The sequence below is a fragment of the Nycticebus coucang genome, chromosome 1, assembly GCF_027406575.1.
Source record: "Nycticebus coucang isolate mNycCou1 chromosome 1, mNycCou1.pri, whole genome shotgun sequence".
Lineage (NCBI taxonomy): Eukaryota > Metazoa > Chordata > Mammalia > Primates > Lorisidae > Nycticebus > Nycticebus coucang.
This window is the reverse complement of record NC_069780.1, coordinates 73,831,964-73,856,447: the sequence shown is the minus strand read 5'-3', so window position 1 is coordinate 73,856,447 and position 24,484 is coordinate 73,831,964. Positions and strand designations below refer to the sequence as shown.

The 24,484-nt window shown below is 38.7% G+C and overlaps 1 protein-coding gene across 4 annotated transcripts in view; it reads right to left on the bottom strand.

The window, feature by feature from the left end:
- ARHGAP10 (Rho GTPase activating protein 10) overlaps window positions 1–24,484 on the bottom strand; it is a 346,448-nt gene that overhangs the window by 173,927 nt on the left and 148,037 nt on the right. For all 4 annotated transcript variants that reach the window (XM_053582345.1, XM_053582335.1, XM_053582326.1 and 1 more), the window contains 2 exons: window positions 23,724–23,830; window positions 21,779–21,873 (listed from right to left, as the gene is read on the bottom strand). In XM_053582345.1, coding sequence (XP_053438320.1) covers window positions 21,779–21,873; window positions 23,724–23,830 — 202 coding nt within the window. The remainder of the gene's footprint in view (window positions 1–21,778; window positions 21,874–23,723; window positions 23,831–24,484) is intronic.

Genomic DNA, 24,484 nt, shown 5'->3' with positions numbered 1-24,484 from the left:
CTGAGGACAGTACAGGAGAACTGAGACAAGCCTTCCAGAGAAGGTTCCAATAGCATCCTCACATCACATTAAAGCCTGAGATAAACTGAATCTAATTAAAGTAGCAACAATGCCAAATCTCAGCTCCACTACAAAGTGGGCCCTACACATTAGTGGCCTGATTGAAAGAACAGGCATAGCCTCCACTAGGCACAAATATTACTTACTTTCTCTGTAGCTTCATATACACAGTATCTGGCATTCAATCAAAAAAATCATAAAACACAAAAAGCAGCAAAAAAACATAAATCTAGGATAAAGAGAGGAGACAGGCAAGAAAACAAAGGAACAAAAACATAGCCAAGACATTAGAAAAAAATGAACAGAAAAAACAAGCATGGTAAGAGTCTAGTGCAAAAGGTGGACAACATGCAGAACTGTTGGGGATTTATGGCGTAGAAATGAACACAACAGAGGCAAATGACTATACGAAAATGTAAAAAGTAGAAGGGAAAAAGATAGCAAACCAGAAAGATCATTCAGCTGAGTTTTCCCAGTATGACTAGGGGAAAAGGAAGAACCTAGTCATACCTGGAGAGGGTACCTAACCCAAAGTCATAGCTCAGGGAGCACAGCAAGGAGGTGGTGACCTGGATACAAAGTGTGATCCAGAATGGTAGAAATCTGACTCATTAGGCACGTAAGAGCCACCAGGATAAACTGGCCCACACACACACACACCCCAGAGGTCTGAGATGGGAGAAAGCCTTTACAGAGTTTTCAGTTCTGGGGGGAAGCTGCATATTGAGTGGAAAGCTTGGAAGAGTGGGAGGCCTCAAATAGTATACAGCAACCAGATTTGAATACTGGTTAGAGTGGATTTACTATCAGTTTGGTGGCTGGTGAGACAGCCATACTGGGAAGGTCTTGGTGGCCAGGTGGCTGCCATTGTAGGAAAGTAGTGAGGAGGTCTTAGCAGGGGCTTAAAGCACAGCTGTCTTAATTCCATCTGCAGGATCAAAACTCCACTCTTGTGACAGGCTAAGAAACTCCTGCACCCCAAGGGAACTGGTGTTATGGGGCATGGTGAGACCTGTACCTGAAGGATTAAGGAGAGCTTTAAAATCCCACCTCAGCAGGGTCTGAATGCTGAGGAAACCACCAGGCAATCACCCAAGGGCAACTAAGTTAGAGAAGAAAACCAGAGGTGGCCTGTGGCTGGCTATGTTCTCCATCTTCTAAAAAACTACAGCATTACCTGGAGTCCTGGAGACATATTACAACATATATATTTCTGTTAAAGTTAACCTCTTCCACTACATATAAATTTTCTAAATTATTTTTAATTTTTTTTAACTTTTTTTTCCTCTTATTGTCTATATTGCTGGGGTTGCTCCAGTTTTTGGCCATTTGAGCATTTGTTTTGTTCTATTGTGTGTGTTTTTTGTTTGTATGTTTTGTTTGTTTGTTTGCTAATTTGTTTCATTTGTTCTACTCTTAACTTCTATTTTTACTTTCATCAAGAGAAAGGACTGGGGTGGCGCCTGTGGCTCAAAGTGGTAGGGCGCCAGTCCCATATGCCGAAGGTGGCAGGTTCAAACCCAGCCCCGGCCAAAACCCACAAAAAAAAAAAAAAAAAGAGAAAGGACTCCTGTATTTTTCGCCAGGAAGAAGAGTTTGCCTATGCTCAGGGAGCACAGCAAGGAGGTGGTGACCTGGATACAAAGTGTGATCCAGAATGGTAGAAATCTGACTCATTAGGCACGTAAGAGCCACCAGGATAAACTGGCCCACATGATATGGAGCTCCTGATTTCCAGGAAGCTGACCAGCCCAGCCCCTCAAAATCCTTGAATTACATGGGTGGCCTTAACACTGTGCCAATCAACACCATTTCTTTCACCACTTTCATTCTCTCTTCCTGTCCTCATTCTCTCCTGTTCTTCAATTTTTTTTTAATCCCACTTCCCTTTTCCTTTTCTCTTTTCTTCGTTTCTTTTCTTCTTGTTTCTCACTATTTGTGCTTTACTCTTCTCTTCTTTTTGACCTCTGAGACAAGGTAACATGATGCAAAGGATAAAGCAAAAAGAAAAAAGGAAGACAAGGAGGTGAACAAGTAGAAAGAACACATAAGAAGAAATCAAAAGAAAAATTTAGGCAACATGAAAAACCAAAGCAGAGCAACTTCCCCAAGGGACCATGAACCAGCTACTACAGAAGACTCCACCTCTAAAGAATTAATGGACTTGACATGCAAAGGGAATTTAAAATATGGATAATATAACACAATGAAAGAAATGGACAAGAAAATGGAATAACAGAAGCAAAAGTTGGATGAAAAAGATGTAGAATACAGAAAGGATATGGCAGAGTTTAAAGAAATGAAAGAGATAATCAGGGAACGTAAAGAAGCAGTAGAAAGTATCAAAAACAGATTAGACCACGGAGAAGAACAGAGACAGGATAAAACACTCTTTGTGTTAACACAGGTAGTTACTGTCAAAAAAGAAGAGATAGAAAGCAGAGCAGGTGCTTAGAGAACAAGACTCCATGAAGCTTTCAAACATATGAATTAATAGGGATCCCTGAAAGGGAAGAAAATTGTCCCAAAGGAATGGAAGCCCTACTGGGGACTATAAAGGAAAACTTTCCAAGTTTTACTAAAGATCCCAATACACTCCTTACAGATGGATATTAAACCCCAGGTCATCTCAACTAAAACAGAATTTCTCTAAGACACATTATAATGAACCTGTCCAAAGTCAAGATTGAAAAAAAAAAAAAATTCTGCAAGCAGCTAGGAGTAAGCACCAACTGACCTACAGAGGAAGAGCCACTAGGATGACAGCAGACTTTTCAACTGAAGCATTCCAAGCCAGAAAAGAGCATGGTCATCCACCCTCAACATTCTTAAACAAAACAATTTTCAGTCCAGAATTCTGAATCCTGCTAAACTGAGCTTCAAAATCGATGGAGAAATAAAATCCTTTGCTGATACACAAACACTAAGGAAATTCGCCACAACAAGACAAGCTTTACAAGAAATACTCAGACCTATTTTCAACACTGACCATCACAAAGGACCATCAGCAAAGAAAACACCCAGAAACTGAAGCTCAAAATTCAGCTTCCACAATGGTGCAAAGGATAAAATGACACAACAGACTTTCACAAAATAAGATGAATGGAACTTCACCACACTTATCAATTCTCTCAATAAATGTCAATGGAATAAAGTCACCACCATTCAAGAGGCACCAGCGGGCTGTGGATGAAAAAGCACAGGCCATCCATATGCTGTGTACAGGAAACACATCTAGCCTTGAAGGACAAAACAAGACTCAAGGCTAATGTATGGAAAATAGTACTTCAAGCAAATGGAAATCAGAAGAAAGGAGAGGTTTCGATCTTATTTTCAGACACAGCAACTAAAGTTAAGAAAGACCAAGGTGGACACTTTATACTGGTCAAGGAAACAATACAACAAGAAGACATTTCAGTTTTAAATATTTATACAACTAACTTAAATGCTCCCAGATTTATGAAAAAGACCTTGCTGGGTCTCAGCAATATGATATCCCATAACACCATAATAATCACGGACTTTAACACCCCTCTAACAGACTGGGACAAATCTTGTAAACAGAAACTAAGATACAAAGGACTTCAATGTGACCCTAGAACAAATGAGATTAATAGACATATACAGAACACGCCATCCCAAATCTACATTTTTCTTGTCAGCCCGTGGTAGGTACTTTAAAATCGACCACATTCTAGGACAAAAATCAAACCTCAGCAAAATTCAAAAACTAGAAATTATACCTTGTATCTTCTCAGACCACAAGGCAATAAAGGTAGAACTCAACCCCAACAAAAACCTTCATCCTCAAACAAAGACATGGAAATTAAACAACATTATGCTGAACAATAGTTAAGTTTAGGAAGAGATAAAAGAGGAAATTGTTAAATTCCTTAAACAAAACAATGAAGACACAAGTCACCAAAACCTGTGGGAGACAGCAAAAGCAGTCTTAAGAGGGAAATTTATTACACTAGATGCCTACATTTGCAAAACAGAAAGACAATGCCTCAACAAACTCATGAACCATCTGTTCCTGAGTTTGGAACTGGAAATTAGAAATTGGAAAAAGAAGAACAATCTAATCCCAAACCCAGCAGAAGAAAAGAAATAACCAAAATTAAATCAGAGATTACTGAAATTGAAAACAAAAGAGTCATTTAGAAAATTAACAGAATAAAAAGTTGGTTTTTGAAAAAATAAATAAAATCAATAAACCTTTGGCTAGATTAACTAGAAAAAGAAAAGTAAAATCTCTAATAACCTCAATAAGAAATGATAAAAGGAAAGTACCAACAGATGCCACAAATACAGAGATCATTTCTGAGTACTACAGGAAATTCTATGCCCAGAAATTTGACAATGTGAAGGAAATGGATCAATACCTGGAATCACACCCTCTCCCTAGACTTAATCAAGAAGAAACAGATCTCTTGAACAGACTTGTTTAAAGAACTAAGGATGAAGAAACAATAAAAAATATCCCAGGGCAGCACCTGTGGTTCAATGGGGTAGGGCACCGGCCCCATATGCTGGAGGTGGCGGGTTCAGACCTAGCCCCTGCCAAAAACTGCAAAAAAAAAAAAAAAAAAATTATACCAACAACAACAAAAAAAAAAACCTGGTCCAGATTGCTTCACACCAGAAGTCTATCAAACCTTTAAAAAAAAAAAGCTTATACCCATACTGCAGAAATTATTCCCAAAAATTGAGCAGGAAGGATTCTTCCCCAACATGTTCTATGAAGTAAAGAGCACCCTGATACCAAAACCAGGAAAAGACACAACTGAAAAGGAGAATGTCTGATTAATTTCATTAATGAATATAGATGCAAAAATTCTAAACAAAATCCTAGCCAATAGATTACAGCTACACAATGAAAATATCATTCATCCCAATCAAGTAGGTTTTGTCCCAGGGGTGCAAGGCTAGTTTAACATACATAAATCCATAAACATAATTCACCAAATTAACAAAAGCAAAAACAAAGTCCATATGATTCTCTCAATAGATGCAGAAAAAGGATTTAATAAAATTCAGCATCCTTTTCTAAGTAGAACACTTAAGTATATAGGCATAGGTGGCACATTTCTTAAACTGATTGAAGCTATCTATGACAAACCCACAGCTAATATTATACTGAATGGAGAAAAACGGAAGGCCTTTCCACATAGAACTGGAACCAGACAAGGTTGTCCTCTATCATTACAACTATTCACCATAGGGCTGGAAGTTCTAGCCAATATAATCAGGCAAGAGAAGGAAATAAAAGGCATCCAAATAGGGGGCAGAGGAGGTCAAATTCTAGCTTTTTGCTGATGATATGATCCTATACTTAGCGAACCCCAAAAACTCAACCACAAGACTCATGGAAGTGATCAAAAACTAGTAATGTCTCAGGAAAAAAAATCAACTTTATCTAACAAATCAGTAGCCTTTGTATTAGCCAAGATGAGACGCTAATCAAGAACACAATTCCCTTCACAGTAGCCTCAAAAAAAAAAAAATACCTAGGAATATACCTAACAAAAGAGGCAAAGGACTCTCTACAAAGAAAAGTACCAAGCCCTAAGAAAAGAAACAGCAGAAGCTATTAACAAATGGAAGAACATACCATGTTCATGGCTGGGGAGAATCAACATTGTCAAAATGTCTCTACTTCCCAAAGCAATGAACACATTCAATGCAACCCCATTAAAATACCATCATCATACTTTCAAGATTTGAAAAAACTAATTCTTAGTTTTGTATGGAACCAGAAAAAACTCCATATAGCCAAGGCAATTCTTGGTAATAAAAACAAAGCCAGGGGTATCACCCTAGCAGACCTTAGCTATATGACAAGGCCATAGTAATCAAAATAGCACTGACATTGACATTTGGAACCTAACAGAAAACCCTGATATAAAACATCTTACAGCTACCTGATCTCTGATAAATCAAACATACACTTAGGAAAAGACTCCCTATTCAATAAATGGTGCTGGGAGAACTAGATAACCACATGTAAAAGACTGAAACAGGACCCATACCTCTCACCACTCACTAAAGTTGATTCAAGATAGATAAGAGATCTAAATCTAAGGCACGAAACAATAAAAATGCTCAAGGAAAGTGTGAAAATATCAGCCTGGGGAAAGATTCTATGAAGACGACTTCCATGGCAATCACAACAATAACAAAAATAAACAAATGAGACTTAATTAAGCTGAAAAGGTTCTGTACAGCTAAGGAAACAACAACCAAAGCAAAGAGACAACCTTCAGAATGGGAAAAGATATTTGCATATTATGAATCAGACAAAAGCTTGGTAACTAGGATCTACAGAGAACTCAAATTAATCAACAAAAAAAGAACCAACATTATCCCGTCTGTCACTGGGCAAGAGACGTGAACAGAGCCTGCTCTGAGGAAGAGACTAACGGCTAAGAAACATATGAAAAAATGCTCATCATCCCAAATCATGAGAGAAATTCAAATCAAAACCTCCCTGAAATAACACCCAACCCCAGTAAGAATACCACACATCACAAAGTCCCAGAGTTGCAGATGCTGGCGCTGGTGTGGTAAGAAGGGGACACTTATACATCGTTTGTAGAACTGCGAACTCTACAAATACAGCCTCTTTGGAAAGAAATATGAGGAGTTCTCAAAGAACTCAAATCAGACCTGCCATTTGATCCTACAATCCCATTACTGGGCCATTTGACCCTACAATCCCATTATTCAGAAGAAATCTTTTTTATCTTAAGGACACCTGCACTAGACTGTTTATTGCAGCTGAATTTACAATCGCCAAAATGTGGAAACAGCCTAAATGCCCACCAACCCAGGAATGGATTAACAAGCTGTGGTATGTGTACACTATGGAATACTATTCAGCCACTAAAAAAGATGGAGACTTTACAACTTTTGTATTAACATGGATGGAGGTGAACACATTCTTCTTAGTAAAGCATCACAAGAATGGAGAAACAAGAATCCAATGTACTGAATTCTATTATGAAGGCAGTAGATGAGTTAATACAAAGGGTGGGGTAAGGAAATGAGGGAGTGGGGAGAGGGCGGAAGGAGGAGGATGGGGGTTACAATATATGGCGCATCTCTTGGGGGCAGGCAACAAACATAAGAGGAACTTTTAACACATGCAATCAGTGTAACCTAATTCTTTGTACCCTCAATGAATCCCAATCAATAAAATAAATAAAAAGACAACAGTAAAATTTTTTTAAATGTGCTACGTAAAATAACAGTGATAAAGAATTCTCTGAAAAGGTTTAACATAGCAGTAAAAAGAACCAATAATCTGAAGATGGGTCAGCAGACATCATTCAAATTGAAACACAAATCAAGTGAAAAAAGTGGAAGAAGGAATCTGAAATCTCTATGGATAATACAAATGGTCAAACATAAAGTAAGCAGGACCCCAAAAATAGGGCAGAAGAAACATTTCTAGAGATAACAGCTAAGATATTCTAAAACTGGTAAGAAATATCAACCCACATATCCAAGAACCTCAATGAACCCTAAGCAGGGCAAAACAAAGAAAACCATAAAAACCATTTTAAAAAAAAAATATTGAAAGCAGCAAAAGAAAAGAGGACATACAGGGGAACCATAAGAAAAGTGGATGACTTGTCATAAAATAAAGGGAGGCCTAAAGACAATAGAATGGCTTTTGTGAGGTGGGGGGACCTAGAATCTGTAATTATATATCTATGAAAAATGAAAGCAAAATAAAGACACTTTTGGATATATAAAATATAAAAGAACTATTTTCCAGCAGACCTGCATTACAAAAAGTGCTTAAATGAAGTTTGCTTAAGGAACTTTAAATAAATGGTACAAGATAAAAAAGAAAAAAACATAGTACTGCAGAAAAGAACTTAAAAAACTAGAAACAATGGCTCAGCACCTGTGGCTCAAGCAGCTAAGGCGCCAGCCACATATATCTGAGCTGGCAGGTTCGAATCCAGCCCAGGCCTGCCAAATAACAATGATGGCTGCAACCAAAAAAATAGCCGGGTATTGTGGCAGGCACCTGTAGTCCCAGCTACTTGGGAGGCGGAGGCAGGAAAATCACTTGAGCCCAGGAGTTGGAGGTTGCTGTGAGCTGTGATGCCACAGCTCTCTACCCAGGGCAACAGCTTGAGGCTCTGAAAAAGAAGGAAAGAAAGAAAGAAACTAGAAAGAATAAACGTATTAGTATAAAAATTTGCACACACTTGTATGTATACACATACATGTAGATAAACATTAAATTTCTTTTTAAAACTGATTTTTTACTTCGTAAAGTAACAATATAGTATATTATTTCATAGTATATGTAGTTCACATGCTATGTATTTCATAGATTCACAATGGATGTAAAATTAGAATATATAATAATAATAGCATAGAAGGCAGAAGGATGGTAATTAGAAATCCACCTTCTGTAAGAAAGGCTCTTTTTTTTTTTTTTTGAGACAGAGTCTCACTTTGTCACCCTTGGTGACATGAGTGCCATGGCAACATTGCTCATAGCAACCTCAATCTCTGGGGCATAAGCAATCCTCTCACCTCAGCCTCCCAAGTAGCTGGGACCACAGATGCCCACTACAATACTCGGCTATTTTTCAGAGATGGGGTTGTGCTCTTGCTCAGGCTGGCTCAAACTCCTGAGCTCAGGCGACCCACCCGCCTCACCCTCCCAGAGTGCTAAGATTATAGGTGAGAGCCACTGCTCCTGGCCTAATGATCTTATACTGTTTATGAAAAAGCTATACTCCCTGAGACAACAGGTAGATACTATAATATTTTTTAAATGCATATTATACCATGAGACAGCATCTTAAAAAGTAAACAAAAAGGCATAGAATAGAGGGGATAAAATGTAATATTAAAAAATATGCCAACTCACTACAAAGAAAACAGCAGAGAAGAGAGGAGTAAACACGGCAAATAGAAATCAAAATCAAGATGGTAGCCTTACATCGCAGGCTGGGCAAGGGACTTGAAGAGAAACTTCTCTGAAGAAGACAGGTGCACACCCTACAGACATATGAAAAAATGTTCATCATCTTTAATCATCAGAGAAATGCAAATCAAAACTACCTTGAGATACCATCTAACTCCAGTAAGATTAGCCCATATCACAAAATCCCAAGACCAGAGATGTTGGCGTGGATGTGGAGAAAAGGGAACACTTCTACACTGCTGGTGGGAATGCAAATTAATACATTCCTTTTGGAAAGATGTTTGGAGAACACTTAGAGATCTAAAAATAGACCTGCCATTCAATCCTATAATTCCTCTACTAGGTACATACCCAGAAGACCAAAAAAATCACATTATAACAAAGATATTTGTACCAGAATATTTATTGCAGCCCAATTCATAATTGCTAAGTCATAGAAAAAGCCCAAGTGCCCATCAACCCACGAATGGATTAATAAATTGTGGTATATGTACACCGTGGAATATTATGCAGCCTTAAAGGAAGATGGAGACTTTACCTCGTTCATGTTTACATGGATGGAGCTGGAACATTTTCTTCTTAGTAAAGTATCTCAAGAATGGAGGAAAAAGTATCCAATGTACTCAGCCCCACTATGAAACTAATTTATGGCTTTCATATGAAAGCTATAACCCAGTTATAACCTAAGAATATGGGGAAGGAGGAGAGGGAGGGGAGGGAGGGGGGAGGATGGGCAGAGTGTGATGAAAATGTGTCAGTGTGATGAAAATGTGTCAAATGGTCTATAAAACCAGTGTATGGTGTCCCATGATCGCATTAATGTACACAGCTATGATTTAATAAAAAAAAAAAGACGGTAGTCTTAAACTCACACATATCAAAAATGATATTACATATAAATTAACTAAAACCAGAGTAAAAAGCTAAGGCTAACAAAGCAGACTTTTTGAAAGGAATTATATCCTGTTTATAAAAACAAAGTTTATGTTTAAACACAAAGGAAGGTATGAAAAAAGATACACTATGCAAACAGTAAGTATAAGAAAACTAATGTGTCTATCTTAATATTAGAGAAGATAAATTTCAAGATAATTATTAGAAAAAATGGAGAGATATTTCATAATACTAAAAGGTCATTTCATTAAGGAGGCATAATGTTGTGCACCCACAAAAAAGATCTTTTCAGTATTCAACACTTGATGAAACACAGACTATGTCATCTAACCAAAAGTGCACTAAAGCAAAAAAAAAAAAAAAAAAATGATAACATTACATGTATAATGTCCTCAACCACTTGGAAATTTTAAAAGCCACTTCTAAATATCACATGGATTCCACATCTGTATCTTCAATCACATAGGAAATAAAAAACTTATTTTAAAATGAAGTATACTGAAAACATCAAAATTTGTGGTATATAAGCTAGAGAAATCCTTAGATTAAATGCCTACATTCAAATATAAGCTATAAAAATCAATGATCTATTCTTCCAGCTGAAAAAGTAATGAAAAGACAAGTGAAAATAAAAGTAAATTTTAAAAGTAATTTTTAAAAAGCAGAAAACAATGAGTTCTCTGAAAAGTTAGCAAAATTTATAAACCTCTAGGCAAGACTTATCAAAAAGAAAATGAAACAAAAATCCCCAATATCAACATAAGAGATATCATCTACAAAACCTACAGGTATGAAAAGAACAGGTGGATTTTATGAAAAAAATTATGACAATAAAGTCAACAACTTAAATTCCTTGAAAATCACAATTTATGAAAAGTAATATAAGAAAGGAAATCTGAATATCCTTACAATCACTAAATATAAATTTTTTTTGAGACAATATCATTTTGTCAACCAGGATAAAGTACCATGGCCTCATGAATGTTATGCAGGTAATCTATATCAGTCTTTTTCGTTGTACTTTCTTCCTTCATTATTTTATTTTTCAAAGTTTCTTTGTGCCTCATGAACAATTTAAGTCAGTTTTTGTTTTGATTCGAGGGGGCTTTTGTGGATATTTGAGATAAAGTCTCACTCCGTCACCCCAACTAGTGTGCAGTGGCATCATCATAGCTCACTGTAACCTCAAACACCTGGGCTCAATTTCCTGAGTAGCTGGAACTACAGGCACATGCCAGCATGCCTGGCTATGTTTTGTTGTTTTTTTTTTTTTTTTTTTTTAGTAGAGACAGGGTCTCTCTCATTGCTCAGGCTGGTCTCAAACTCCTGAGCTCAAGCAATCCTCCTACCTCAGCCTTCCAGTGTGCTAGGATTACAGGCATGAGCCAATATACCCAGCTTAATCTGCAACTTTTAAAATTTCCACAAAGAAAATTCCAGATCAAGATGGCTTTATCGATGCATTACCTCAAACATTTAAGTAAGAGCCTGTACCAATATTATATACACTTCCAAAAAAAAGAGAGAAGAGAAACTCCTCAACTCTTTTCTGAAACTATCATAATCTCAGTGCCAAAATCAGAGTAGGGCATTAAAAGCAAAGATAATACACATATATCTTATGAACATAAGATATAAAAATCTTTAACCAAATACAGCAAAATGAATGAAGCAGTATATAAAATCTTAGTACATCATGACCAAACAGAGTCTACCTCAGGAATTAAGTTAGCTTAACTTAGAAAATTCAGGGCAATTCACTATACTAACAGATTAAAGCAAAATATTTTATGTTCAATAGACTCTAAAGAATATTTTGTCAAAACTCAAACCTCTTTATATTAAAACTGAGAATAAACAAAATACTCCTCAAAATAAAGAGGGTATTTATAAATAATTTTTACCTACAGGCATCCCCAGGTTACAAACAAGACAGGTTCTGTGGGTTTATTCTCAAATTGAATTTGTATATAAGTTGAAACTGGCCTTATTACCTGTCATAGCATCTGTTCTTAAGTGCGAGTTGTACATTAGTTGGATGTTTCTAACTCAGGGACTGCCTGTGATAAATAACGAATGCTTTCCTTCCAAGATCAGGAACAATCAACAAGTGGCCAATAGCGCCACTTCTGATCAACATTTTTGGGCAGTCTTAGGCATTGTAAGAAGGCAAGTTAAAAAAAAAAAAAAGACTTACAGATTGGAAAGGAAGAAAACATGAAATCCCTGCATACATAAAAAAAAAACTCCTAAAGGAACTGCCAGAACTAATAGAACTAACCAGTGAATTTAGCAATATTGTGGGATGCAAAAACCAAGTACATCTCTATATACTAACAGTAACCACTTGGAAAACAACTATCTTTTTAAATTATCATCCAGAAAACAAAATATTTAGGGAAATTTAACAAATGATGTCCGTCATCTCTATACGGAAAGCTATAAAATATTACTGGGAGATATTAAAGATCTAAATACATGGAAACTCATGTTCAGTCAATGTAAGATTCTATATTGATAATACCAATCTATGTGAGATTGACGGAGGGGGTCATTCAGTAAAAAAAAAAAAGGATTCTAAAATTTATATGGAAATAATAAATGACTTACAACAGCCAAAACAATTGTTAAAAGAACAGAGAATCTACAGCACCTAAGGCTATAGCAATCATTGTAAGTGTGGATTTGGCAAAAGACCAAGAGAGGGAAGAGAATATGGAATCTAAAAATAGACCTACACATATATAATCAAATGATTTTTTAGAAAATGCCAAAACAATTACATGAGAGCAAACATTTTATCAACAAATGGTGCCGGAAATATTGATTATTCACCTGGGGAAAAAATAAAGACTTCAACCCCCTCACCTACACGAGACAACTCCTCTCAAAACAAAATCTTCATGAGTCACAGACTAATTACAGAGCTTTATAAGAAAACGTGGGAACACGTCTTCAAAACCTTAGAGCAGAAACAGATTTCTTAGCATAAAGCACTGCCAATAAGATTTTTTAAAACTGATAAATTCAAAGTAAAATGTTCTTCTCATTGAAAGACATCATTAAGAAAATAAACAGGCAAGCTACAGGCATAAGAAAATATTCACAATTATTATATCTGATGAAGGATTTAGTCAGAGTACTTAAAGAAATTCCTACAATTCAATAAAAATACTTATAATTTCTTAAATGGGCCAAAAACTTAGTTACTTCACAACAGAAGAAATATAAATGACCAATAAGCACATGAAAAAGAGTTTAGCATCATTAGTCAAAATTGGCTAAAGTGAAAAAGATCAACATCATCAAAGGCTGGTAAGGCAGTGGAACTGGGACTCCACACTGCTGGTGAGGGTAAAACTACTTAGGAAAATTCGATTTCCTAAAAGGTCAAACATGCAATTCCACTCCAAAGTATTTATACGAGACCAATGAAAACATGTGTCCACAAAAATCCTTGTACAAGGTTGTGTATCCCAGGTTCATTCACAGAAGCTAAAACGTTTCTTGTGTCACACACTCCAGGGTCCTTCAGCGCACAAATAAATCCGTATTACTGTCAACCCAGATTTCCACTTAAATATCAGAAGCAGTATAAAATGTGGCTTTCAACGTATTACTATCAACAATACCATCTTTAGGTCAAAACCTTACACTCCATGAAAAAACACCGAAGCTTGTATATAAGAAATGCAGTTGCTAATTCCGCCTATTCCATGTTTTACCAATTCCACTTACATTCTTTTAAAATAACTTCCTTTCCTAGTTTCCCTAAACCGGAGTCTTGGTACAATTCTTGAATAACTCAAATCCCTGAAAGGCTAAACCCACACGAGCCAGTTCCATTTGGTTTCATGTGGTATAATCAAAGCTACTGTTAAACTTTAATTGAAATGCATACCTCCTAGGTATATTTACAGAAAACAGTACACTTCCATTCAATTCCACAAACATTTGTTGGCATCTTTGTCTTATTAAACACTATAAAGGAGGACTTCTCACCAGCCTGAGCCAGAGCAAGGCCCCATCATAAACTAGAAATAAAAAATAAATAAAAATTTTAAAAACCCTAGCCAGGCATTGTGATGGGCACCTGTAGTCCCAGCAGCTACTTGGGAGGCTGAGGCAAGAGAATCACTTGAGCCCAAGAGTTTGAGGCTGCTGTGAGCTGTGACGCCACAGCACTGTACCAAGGGCGACAAAGTGGGACTCTGTCTTAAAAAGAAAAAATAAAGTCATTGGTATAAAGCACTCTAAGATATCTAATGCTTTAGATACACGGGTGATTTCCTCCTCCCACCATCGCTGTGAAAATATACATGAGTGAATTATAAAAGTAAGAAGCCGTCTGGCATCCTTTCAAGAGTGAGAAATGAGAACAAGGCAAAAAAAAAAAAAATCAAACCAAATATGATATTTGAAATGTCAGATTAATGAGAGCAAAATGAGAAGCATTTTCTTCAAGCAGTGTCTGCGTTGATGTGTGGGAGAACTTTCACAGAATGGTAATTATTTATCAAGCAAATGTGTGGGGGATCATAGCACAACGAGCATGGAAAGCCTGCTAGGAAAGCTAAAAGCACATTATATAACAAAATGGTTGGGGTGGGGCAAGGGTGATATGTCACCCTTCAGGCGAGAAAGCTACACCTCCTGACGGGATACTACTTGCCCTGGAGAAGACAACTACACAAAATATAATTTCTCCAACCTAAAATAAGTGGCATGACCCCAGCTGGCCTCACGTGTGAGCATTCACGGTCATTTAAGACCCTTATTTTAGTTATGGTAGGTATTTCTTTGCAGCTGTTTTGTTTTAAAAAGCTTTACTGAGATAGAATTCACACTATCAAATTTGCCCACTTAAAGTGTATAATTCGACAGCTTTTAATACATGCACAGACTTGTGTAACCATCATCAAAATCAATTTTAGAACATTTTTAATCACTCCAGAAAAAAAGATTCATACCCATTAAGCCATCACTACCTATTTTCCTCCAAACCCCCAACCCTAGGCAACCACTAATTAACTTAGTCTCCATCCTATATAGAGTGGCCTCTTCTGGACACTTTGTATAAATGTCATATGCTAAGTGGTCTTCTTTTACTCATCCTAATGTTTTCAAGGTTCAATCACATTGTAGCATGTACTGTAGTTCTCTTTTATTGCTGAGTCATTTTTCATTGTATGGATATAACTACGTTTTATTTATCCATTCATCAGTCAATAGACATTTGAATTGTCTCTACTTTTTGGCTATTATACATAGTGCTTCTATGAAATTCACATGCAAGTTTTTGGGTTGAGAAAAGAAAAACAGCTCAAAGCAACCTGAGCGATATGAGGTATGCTGGCCCAGAGAAACATGAGTGGAGACTTCTGTCATCCTTCCCCCAACCGCAACTGGGGACAGTTGTTTAGTCATTTTGGTCCTGACTAGGCGTCTCACCCATTATCTCCATGTTTCTGGAATCTGAGATATAAGGAACAATAGCTTATGTTATTTAAATGTAAATTTCCGGTAGACAACTCAGAAATTACCTCTAAAAATCTACTTTTAAAAATCCACTTGTAGCTGGGCAGGGTGGCTCATGCCTATAATCCTAGCACTCACTCTGGGAGGCCGAGGCAAGCGAATTGCATGAGCTCAAGAGCTCAGGACAGGAGTAAGAAGGAAACCCTGTCTCTACTAAAAACAGGGGAATGGAAAAACCCCTAGCCAGGCATGGTAGTACATGCCTGTAGTCCAAACTACTCAGGAGGCTGAAGCAAGAGGATCCCTTAACCCAAGAGTTTGAGATTGTTGTGAGCTATGATGCCACAGCACGCTACCCAGGGCAACTGAGTGAGACTAAGGAAATGAAAGGGAAGGAAAGGGAGGGGAGGAGAAGGAGAGTGGAAGTTAAGAAGGAAGGAAGGAAGTTAAGGGAGAGAGGGAGGGATGGAAAGGAAATAAGGAAGGAAGGAGGAGGTCGGAAGGAAAGAGAGAGAAAGAGAGAAAATTACTATAAAATATATTAAAAGTAAAAACCCATTTGTAACTGCCGCTAATCAGACTGTATACTGTGGGCAACTTGAATCTATGCTCCCAGGTTGCAGCCCTCAAGCTTGACCCAAATAAACTCACCACTTACATTAATTTTGCTTCAGCTACTTCCTTTTAGGTCAACCATGTAGACCTAAGTTTTCATTTCTCTTGAACATACAGCTAGGAGCAGAATTTCTGGGTCAGATGGCACTGTTACGTTTAACTTTTTGAAGAACTGCCAAACTGTTTTTAACAGCCATAACTTCCTACCCTCAGCCTGTAAATGTCCAATTTCTCCATATTCTCACCTGCAATTGTTATTCTCTGTGTTTTTATTTATAACCACCTAGTGGATATGAAGTGGTATCTAATTATGGTTTTGGTTTGCATTTCCCTCATGGCTAAGACCACTAAGCATCTTTTCATGTGTTTATTGGCCACGTGTATGCTTTCTCTAGAAAAATGTCCAATTGAGGTCTTTTGGCCACTCTTAAATTTTGTCCTTTTATTATTGAGTTGCAAGAGTTCTTTATATGCAACTAAACTTGTTTCTCTAGAAACAAGTCCCTTACCGGTCACACAATGTTCAAATATTTGCTCCCATTCTGCAGGTTGTCTTTTTGCTTGATGTCCTTAGCACATGTGTTCTTAAAGGCTGCCTCTTAGCTAAGAAAATATTCAAAGGAACACTTTAGTGACGTGAGGGAGAAAAAAATGAAGTACACATCCATCTAACCATGGATAATCAAGCAGTAATGGCTAGCTGGGCTCCAACAGTCTTCTCTCTGCTGTAACAGATTTCCTAAGTATCACAACAGCATTAAAAAACAAAAGACAGCAATTCTTCATGGATTTAAAAGCTTCTCTTACAACTAGATGTAATTGCTGAACTCCATTCGGGCCAATGGTATGTGAGCAAAAGTGTGTGCAACCACAGGGAAGCATCCCTACCACAAGAGGCATGCTCCTCGATTAAGTAGGCAGCGCTGTGTGCTCTCTCACGCTGGAAGGGACTGGAAGGCAAGTCATGCCTGAGAGGGAGTTGGGACTGTATCAGTGCTAATCAGGAGATCTCTGGGCTTCCCAAACAAGAGGAAAATATAAACTTTGGCACTATTTAAGCCATCTTACTTTGACTTATATTACATGCAACCAAATCTGACCAGAAGTAATGCCACAATTAAGTGAAAGCTCTGGATTTATATTTACACAGATCAATGCAAACTCGGGCTCCATTCTGTAGTTTGTAAATAGCACCTACTGTCACAATACCTGACTATTCTTCCAGCATCAGAAATTAAAAATAACAAAAATGAACACTTGGGAAGAAGATAAAATATGTTGTATGTTTATGTTAAACACATGCAATCATTACTATATCAAGGTACCCAACAGGAACCGTGTACAAATTCCACCAGAGCCCCAGTGACACCATCCTTACACACTCCAAAACAGGCTAAGTTTATTTTTCCTTAAATGGAAGGAAAACACTGCAGTTCACTGTGTAGCAGCTCACAGAAGAAAAGGATGGTTGACTGACAATTGCTCGATTGAATCTCATCCCAGTTCTATCACTTCCAAGTGACAATTCAATTTCATTTAATCCAGTACAAATTTGGCAAATGTGCACTGCATACAAAGCATTACAACTGTAGTTCCAGGTAATACTAAGACAATGTTCCTACCCACATGGAATTCATAATCTAATAGACAAGCAACAAATTACTTACAATTCCCATCAGTCTACTTGGTCAGGAATCAGGGACACAGACAAAAGAACCTACCTCATTCACCCTTTTCAATAAATCATGCCTCTGAAGCCCCAGAATTAGAGACCTCAAAGTACGTTCACCCCTGGTGGTCAGATTTTGGTTCACGATTGGGACACTAACAGCAAGACACTGGTAGTGAAGGATGTCAGCAAATTAAAGGACCCCCCCCCCCCAACAAAAAACATTATCCATTGATAACATCAAACCCAAATAGATGTTTGTCTGTTTAGACATGAGGAAATAAACTTAAAACACACACACCAGGACTGTATAATTAGAGAAAACAGGGGAAAGAGGGGCAAGCTTATCCTGAAGACTTAAAAGAAACTCCTACATGAAGAAAATTAACTAAAACCTTCAGAAAATAAGAGGCCTTAAAGCAAGCATGTATTACCTTTGAAAAAAATAAAGATTTGTACATTAGTATTTTTATAGTTAAGACTGAATTCTTCTACCTATAAAAAGTGCCAGATCCCACAAAAAGAGCATTCCTTTACAGCCCCCAAGAATTCTTGGAAAATTTATTAAAACCAATCAGTATCTCCCACATATGTACTGTCTGAATTGCCTGTTAAGCATCTCAGAAGCAAAATTCAATAGGCAGCCAAATTTAAAAATTCGGGCAAGAGGCTCGGTGCCTGTAGCTCAGTGGCTAGAGTGCCAGCCACATACACTGGAGCTGGCTGGTTCAAATCCAGCCTGGGCCTGCCAGACAACAATGACACCTACAACCAAAAAATTGCCGGGCATTGTGGCGGACACCTGTAGTCCCAGTTACTTAGGAGGCTGAGGCAAAAGAATTGCTTAAGCCCAGGAGTTTGAGGTCACTGTAAGCTGTGATACCATGTCACCTCTAACCGGGGCGACACGGTGAGACTATGTCTCAAAAAAAAAAAAAAATCAGGTAAGACATCCAGGTAGAGATAATAAATTTGAGAGTTACCAACACAGGGATGGCACCTAAAGTCATCAGGAGAGCAGGAGTGAAGACAGAGCTGTAAGGCCTGAGAACGCCAAGGTCAAGAGGGTTGGGAAAGGCAGAAGTGGCAAAAGAGCATAAAAAAAACAAAAGCCAGTGAGGTGGGAGAAAAACAGGCAGGTGCGATGTCCTTGAACCAGGTAATGCAAGTGTATTAAGAGGAGAGAGTGACAGGCCGGTGTCACGCAACCGCCAGAAAAGGCTTCGCAGATTGACGCTGGGCACAGCCACACGCAGAGCACTGACTACTCACTCACTATGTGACTCAAGGGAAACTACTCAACCAACCTGTGCCTCAGTTTCTCATCCTAAAATGGAAAGGATAATTATCTATTTGAGAGAGCCATGGTGAAGATTAAACCGGGTAAAACATACAAGCATTTAGAACACTGGCCCTGAGAAAGGATTTGTGCCCTCTGAGGGTGCGTGCCCCCATATGCGTGCTTAAGTTGTATGACACAGACTGATTCTCTTACAGTTTGGAACAATTTCTTATTGGCTTGCCATTTAATCTCTTTTACTCTGAAATTCATTCTCCTTCATCTTTTCCAACTTTGGCCAAATGCTTATTTAACTACCAATCCTTTCCATGGGACTGCCAAATTTACTGTGATGCTGAAGGACATATTTTATGTACAGAATCTGGTCTTTGATTCATTTGTTGAAAAGTAAAGCACGGTTCTTCCCCTTCTGCTGTACCCCCAGAGGCTCAGCTGTTTCATTGAAGGGAAGAAGCAGCATTTATTATTTTTGTGTTCTTGAGTTTCCACCTGAATGGAACCTTTTGCTATAAAAAAAAAGTCTCATGGGCGGCGCCTGTGGTTCAGTGAGTAGGGCGCCGGCCCCATATAGGGTGGCAGGTTCAAACCCAGCCCTGGCCAAACTGCAACCAAAAAATAGCCGGGCGTTGTGGCGGGCGCCTGTAGTCCCAGCTGCTCGGGAGGCTGAGGCAAGAGAATCACGTAAGCCCAAGAGCTGGAGGTTGCTGTGAGCTGTGTGACGCCACAGCACTCTACAGAGGGCAGTAAAGTGAGACTCTGTCTCTACAAAAAAAAAAAAAAAAAAGTCTCATATTAAAAGCTTTTACTATACACATGCAAAACAGCCTTATCTAAAGATCATCATTGCCAAAACCAGGGCTAGCAAAGAATCACTATCCCATTAAAAAACAAATATTCTGGCTTGGTGCCTATGGCTCAAGCAGCTAAGACGCCAGCCACATACACCTGAGCTGGCGGGTTCGAATCCAGCCTGGGGCCCGCCAAACAACAATGACGGCTGCAACCAAAAAATAGCCGGGCGTTGTGGCGGGCGCCTGTAGTCCCAGCTACTTGGGAGGTGGAGGCAGGAGAATCGCTTGAGTCCAGGAGTTGGAGGTTGCTGTGAGCTGTGATGCCATAGCACTCTACCCAAGGCGACAGCTTGAGGCTTTGTCTCAAAAAAAAAAAAAAAATATCCTTATGAGTACCGTAATTCTCCTGAGGGCTGGTAGAGGAAACAGAGAGATTACAGACGGAGGCAGGGTGATGGAAAGAAAAGCAGAATGGAGTCCCTCAAATGGACCGTCTGCTCCATTTCAAGAGGAGACAGGTGTCTCCCCATAGCGTACTCTGTCACCTCTCTCAACCCTAGCACTTTATTTTCCTTTGTTTTGTTTTTTTTTTTAATTTCCCGCACTAGAATGTAAGCTTGGTGAGGACTCTCTTTTATTATTAAGGGAATAATAATGATGACAACTACCACTTAATGAGAACTTACTCTGTATCAAACTTTGCCAAACTTATTCTATATCAAACTTAGTCATTTGTCACTTCGTTTAATCTTCATCATCCCTAAGAGGAACCTTCAATCCCATGTTGTAGAGAAAAGAACCATGGCTCCTCTTTGTTCCTGCCCTGCAGCAGCTCGCCGAACCTGGTACCACTCCCTCTACCTCCTGACTGTCCCCTCACCTTGTCCAAGTCAGGTCCCCCAGCACCCAGAGCCAGCCTCTCAGAGAAGGAGATCTTGCCATTTTTCCTGCTTAATTAATGGTTCCCTCTGGCTGCTTAGCGCCCATGCTCACCCTTCTTGTCTATCAACCCCTTGGCAAGACCGGCCCGGCCCCATCTTCTACACTGCACACTGGCCTCCTCTGCCTCTTGGGAACACCTAGCATGTTCCCACCTGTGAGCGTCTCCACCTCACTCTTCCCCTCATCTCATCTGCTTCTCCCTCCACACACAGGACAGCCCTCAGGTTACATAAACTCTGCAAAGACCCAGTAGAGGACTCTGATTGCAATTCCCAAATCCTGGGAGGGAGAAGATGAAATAAATCTAAGAGTAAGTTCTTGGCCTCAACGCATGCTGTCATGGTGCAAACAGGGACCCTGGGGCATCCTGCTTCCTTTTCCCTTTGTCCCACTCCCATCAATTGTCACTCTACACGTTGTGCACAACAGAAATGCCTGGCAAACCGTAAACTTCTAAATGAATGTTAATACAGTTAAAGAAAAAAAAAGTTAATGCCAGACAAGTGGTAACATTGACAGACTAACTTTTTTTCTTCTTTTCCCTCCTCCTCTCTGGCAAAGATTCTTTTAAACCAAAAGTCATACGATAAGGAAAAAAAAAAAAATAACCACTCTTTGAATAAGGAAAAAGTTTGCTTAACCACCTCCATCACATACAGAGGACATATACTGAAAATCCCCATGCACAGAAATGAACACTGTTCTGAATTAACAGCTAACCTCCCGCTCCTTTTTAGCTTTGCCACCTACTTCCTCACTCTCAATCACTGTTCTCTTTGTGCCATGACTTAGGCCAGGATCAATAATTAAATGCTCCAAGGTTATGTTTCAAGTGACGACGCTGATTAGAATGACTCTCAACTTCAGCTAAGATGAAACTATCACCCCACAGCTGAACACAGAGACCAAGACTAAACAGCTTATAATGAAAACACAGCTTGGAAATGTAGTGAGTTAACAACATTCTTTCAGACCATGGAACTCCCAGACCCAATTAACCTGTATTTAAAAAAAAAAAAAAAAAACTTTTAAAAAAATTATTCTTTTTAGGTACAATAATTCTAGTAACTTACCGGTCAGCAGCTTCTACGTCAAAACAAAACCTTCTGTCAATGGAGTCAGTATGCCTTTTGGTACAGTCTTTCAAAAAGAACACCTCGCAATCCCCCTGCAAATAATCATTTTAAATATTCTCAAAAATTAGTCCAAGCACATACACACCAAGCGTCCCTATGGTAAGGGGTGGGCAGCCAAGGCTCACAATTTTAATTCCCTTCTCTTTATTCTCTTTCAAACTAATTTAAACACTATTTAAAACCTAAAAGCTTTGTCTTTTTGTTGTTGTTGTTCTCCAGTTCTTCAGGTTTTCTAGATACTACACTGATTACAGTGACACTAAACAACACCCCACCAGTGTTAATTTGAAAAGGTAAATTAACAGCAGTTTCCAGATGTTAGAATATTTGTTGCTCTCTACTTACACTCTTTTTAAAGAGTGAAAAATTTGTTTTTATGTATGATTGTGTTACACCCTACTTCATAACCAGTATATGGCCATTTATCACCTAAAAACCTGCTTATTCCATATGGATCAACCTAAAAGTACACTAAGGGCTGGATCAGACACAGTGACATTCTAAAGCTATAATCACTCACTCTGTACAGTTTTTCTCTTTCCAAAGTGAATCACCCTGAATTCATCTTTGCTTAATTTCATTTATTAATATGGTCTCATCTTATGTCACTAAACCATCCACTCTACTTAGGAGCACTGAAAAGAGGTAAAGACAAGGGCGGCGCCTGTGGCTCAAGGAGTAGGGCATTGGCCCCATATACCAGAGGTGGCAGGTTCAAACCCAGCCCCGCCCCCCCACCTCCCCACCCCAAAAAAGAAGAGGTAGAGACAAAAGAAGGAAGCCGTGTAGGAAAACAAGTGCTCAGGAAAGAACAACTCTACTGTGTTGTCTGAGCACATGCTTCTAAAACCTGTTAATATCTTCTAGCATCTAAGGATCTCTAATAATAATAAATACACTCATATTCAAAATATCCCAGTTATACTTCAAATGTATTTTTCTACTCTTTGGAGGCTAAAACAGAAAGATACCACTAAGCAGAAATGTCTGCTAGGATTTGAATCAGCTCTGACAGGAAGGTGACTCAAGGCTGACGTTCCATCTTAACCCCATCAGCCTTTAAAAAGTGGTACCCTGACTTCATGCTCATCCCCATGACCCTCACTTTCCAGGTCTATTTCATTATTACACAAATGTTTTTATTGCAAGTTGCTTTAAATATTTTGCAGGAAGAAGCAGAACATGTGTAAGTACGAATGAAGTTAGGTCAATTCTGTACTCAGCATAGCAAAACGATGCCCATCTACCCAGCAAGCAATGAATTAACCTGCTTTCCTAAAATGTGTTACTGATTCTGTACAATACTGGTAGGAAGAGCTTTGCCTCCAGTCCACTGACTACTGTTATGAGCTACAGCTTCTATGTAAAATTACTTTTCCTACACAGCCAAATCCCTGAGGTCTTCTTGCTCTTTTCTTACCATCATGCTTTTGCTCTGCTGTTTATTTCTAAGGGACATAAATGGGGGAAACCTAAGTGAGAACTTTGTGAGTCTAACTGAACAGTAAAATCATCACAGATCACTCTATTGTGTAATGTTTTCAGGCTGAGACCACATGTGTGGAAGTCAGACCTCCCGTGTAGGTACTGAGGGGCATGAGTCATGAAAGTTTGCTGGACGTGTTATTTTTACGTTCCAATGGGTGACATAAAAGGATCCTACTATTCTCTCACCAAAAAATCTGACTGTAAAAACCCCTGCCTGCCAACTCAGAAAACACAGAATTACTCTGTTTTCTGGCCTATTTTATTTAGAAACAAAAGCAAGCAAAGATTGCACACTAAAAACAACATGTACTTATCCTTAGTAAATGTAAACCATTAAAATACAAGCCATTCAAGTGACACCCCTGACCACTACCTCGCAGAATCAAATACTTACAAGTTTCCCCCCAGATCTGTGCTCAAACGGGATCATGTTGAACTTCTTGGCTGTTTTCCGATACATGCAGTAGTGTTTGACCCAGCTGGAACCAAAGGGAGCAGGCCCTTCAACAAAAAACAGAACTTGATATTTCCCCATAAATAAGCAGACATGCAGAGCTCCAAACAAATTATTAAAGAGGAGAAATCCAGCAACTAATACAGCTCAATGAAACAAACCAGCAACCCTGCCAGTTCTAATAAAAGGAAAAAACCAGGGAGAAGAAAAAGGCCTATGGAGATACTTGGAGAGAAAATTCTAAGGTGTTTTCAACACAGAAGTGACTTAAAGACATACTTCTTAAGTAGTCTGCTAGAAAAACTAACAGTTATCTCCTACCTGAAAGTCTATTAATTGTCAGCTCTACTGGGGGAGGGGATTTCTAGATAGTAACAGCTCACCAGGGTTTCAAATTTTCCATCCACTATATGGTTCTGGATTCAATTCCAGCCTCTCAAAATGACAGAACTGTAGAATCACAGTACTGAGAAGAAGCGTCTAGTCTAAAAATCCACCTAGTGCTTTAGGTGCACTAGAAGCACGCTGGTAAGCAGCTGCTCTTACTGAGGATGATGACGATGATGTTAAGCTTTAGGCCAGGCGAGGTAGCTCTCACCTGTAATCCTAGTACTCTCGAGAGGCCGGACCTGGGTGGATTGCTTAAGCCAGCGGTTCTCAACCTGTGGGTCACAACTCACAGGAACTATATTAAAGGGCCA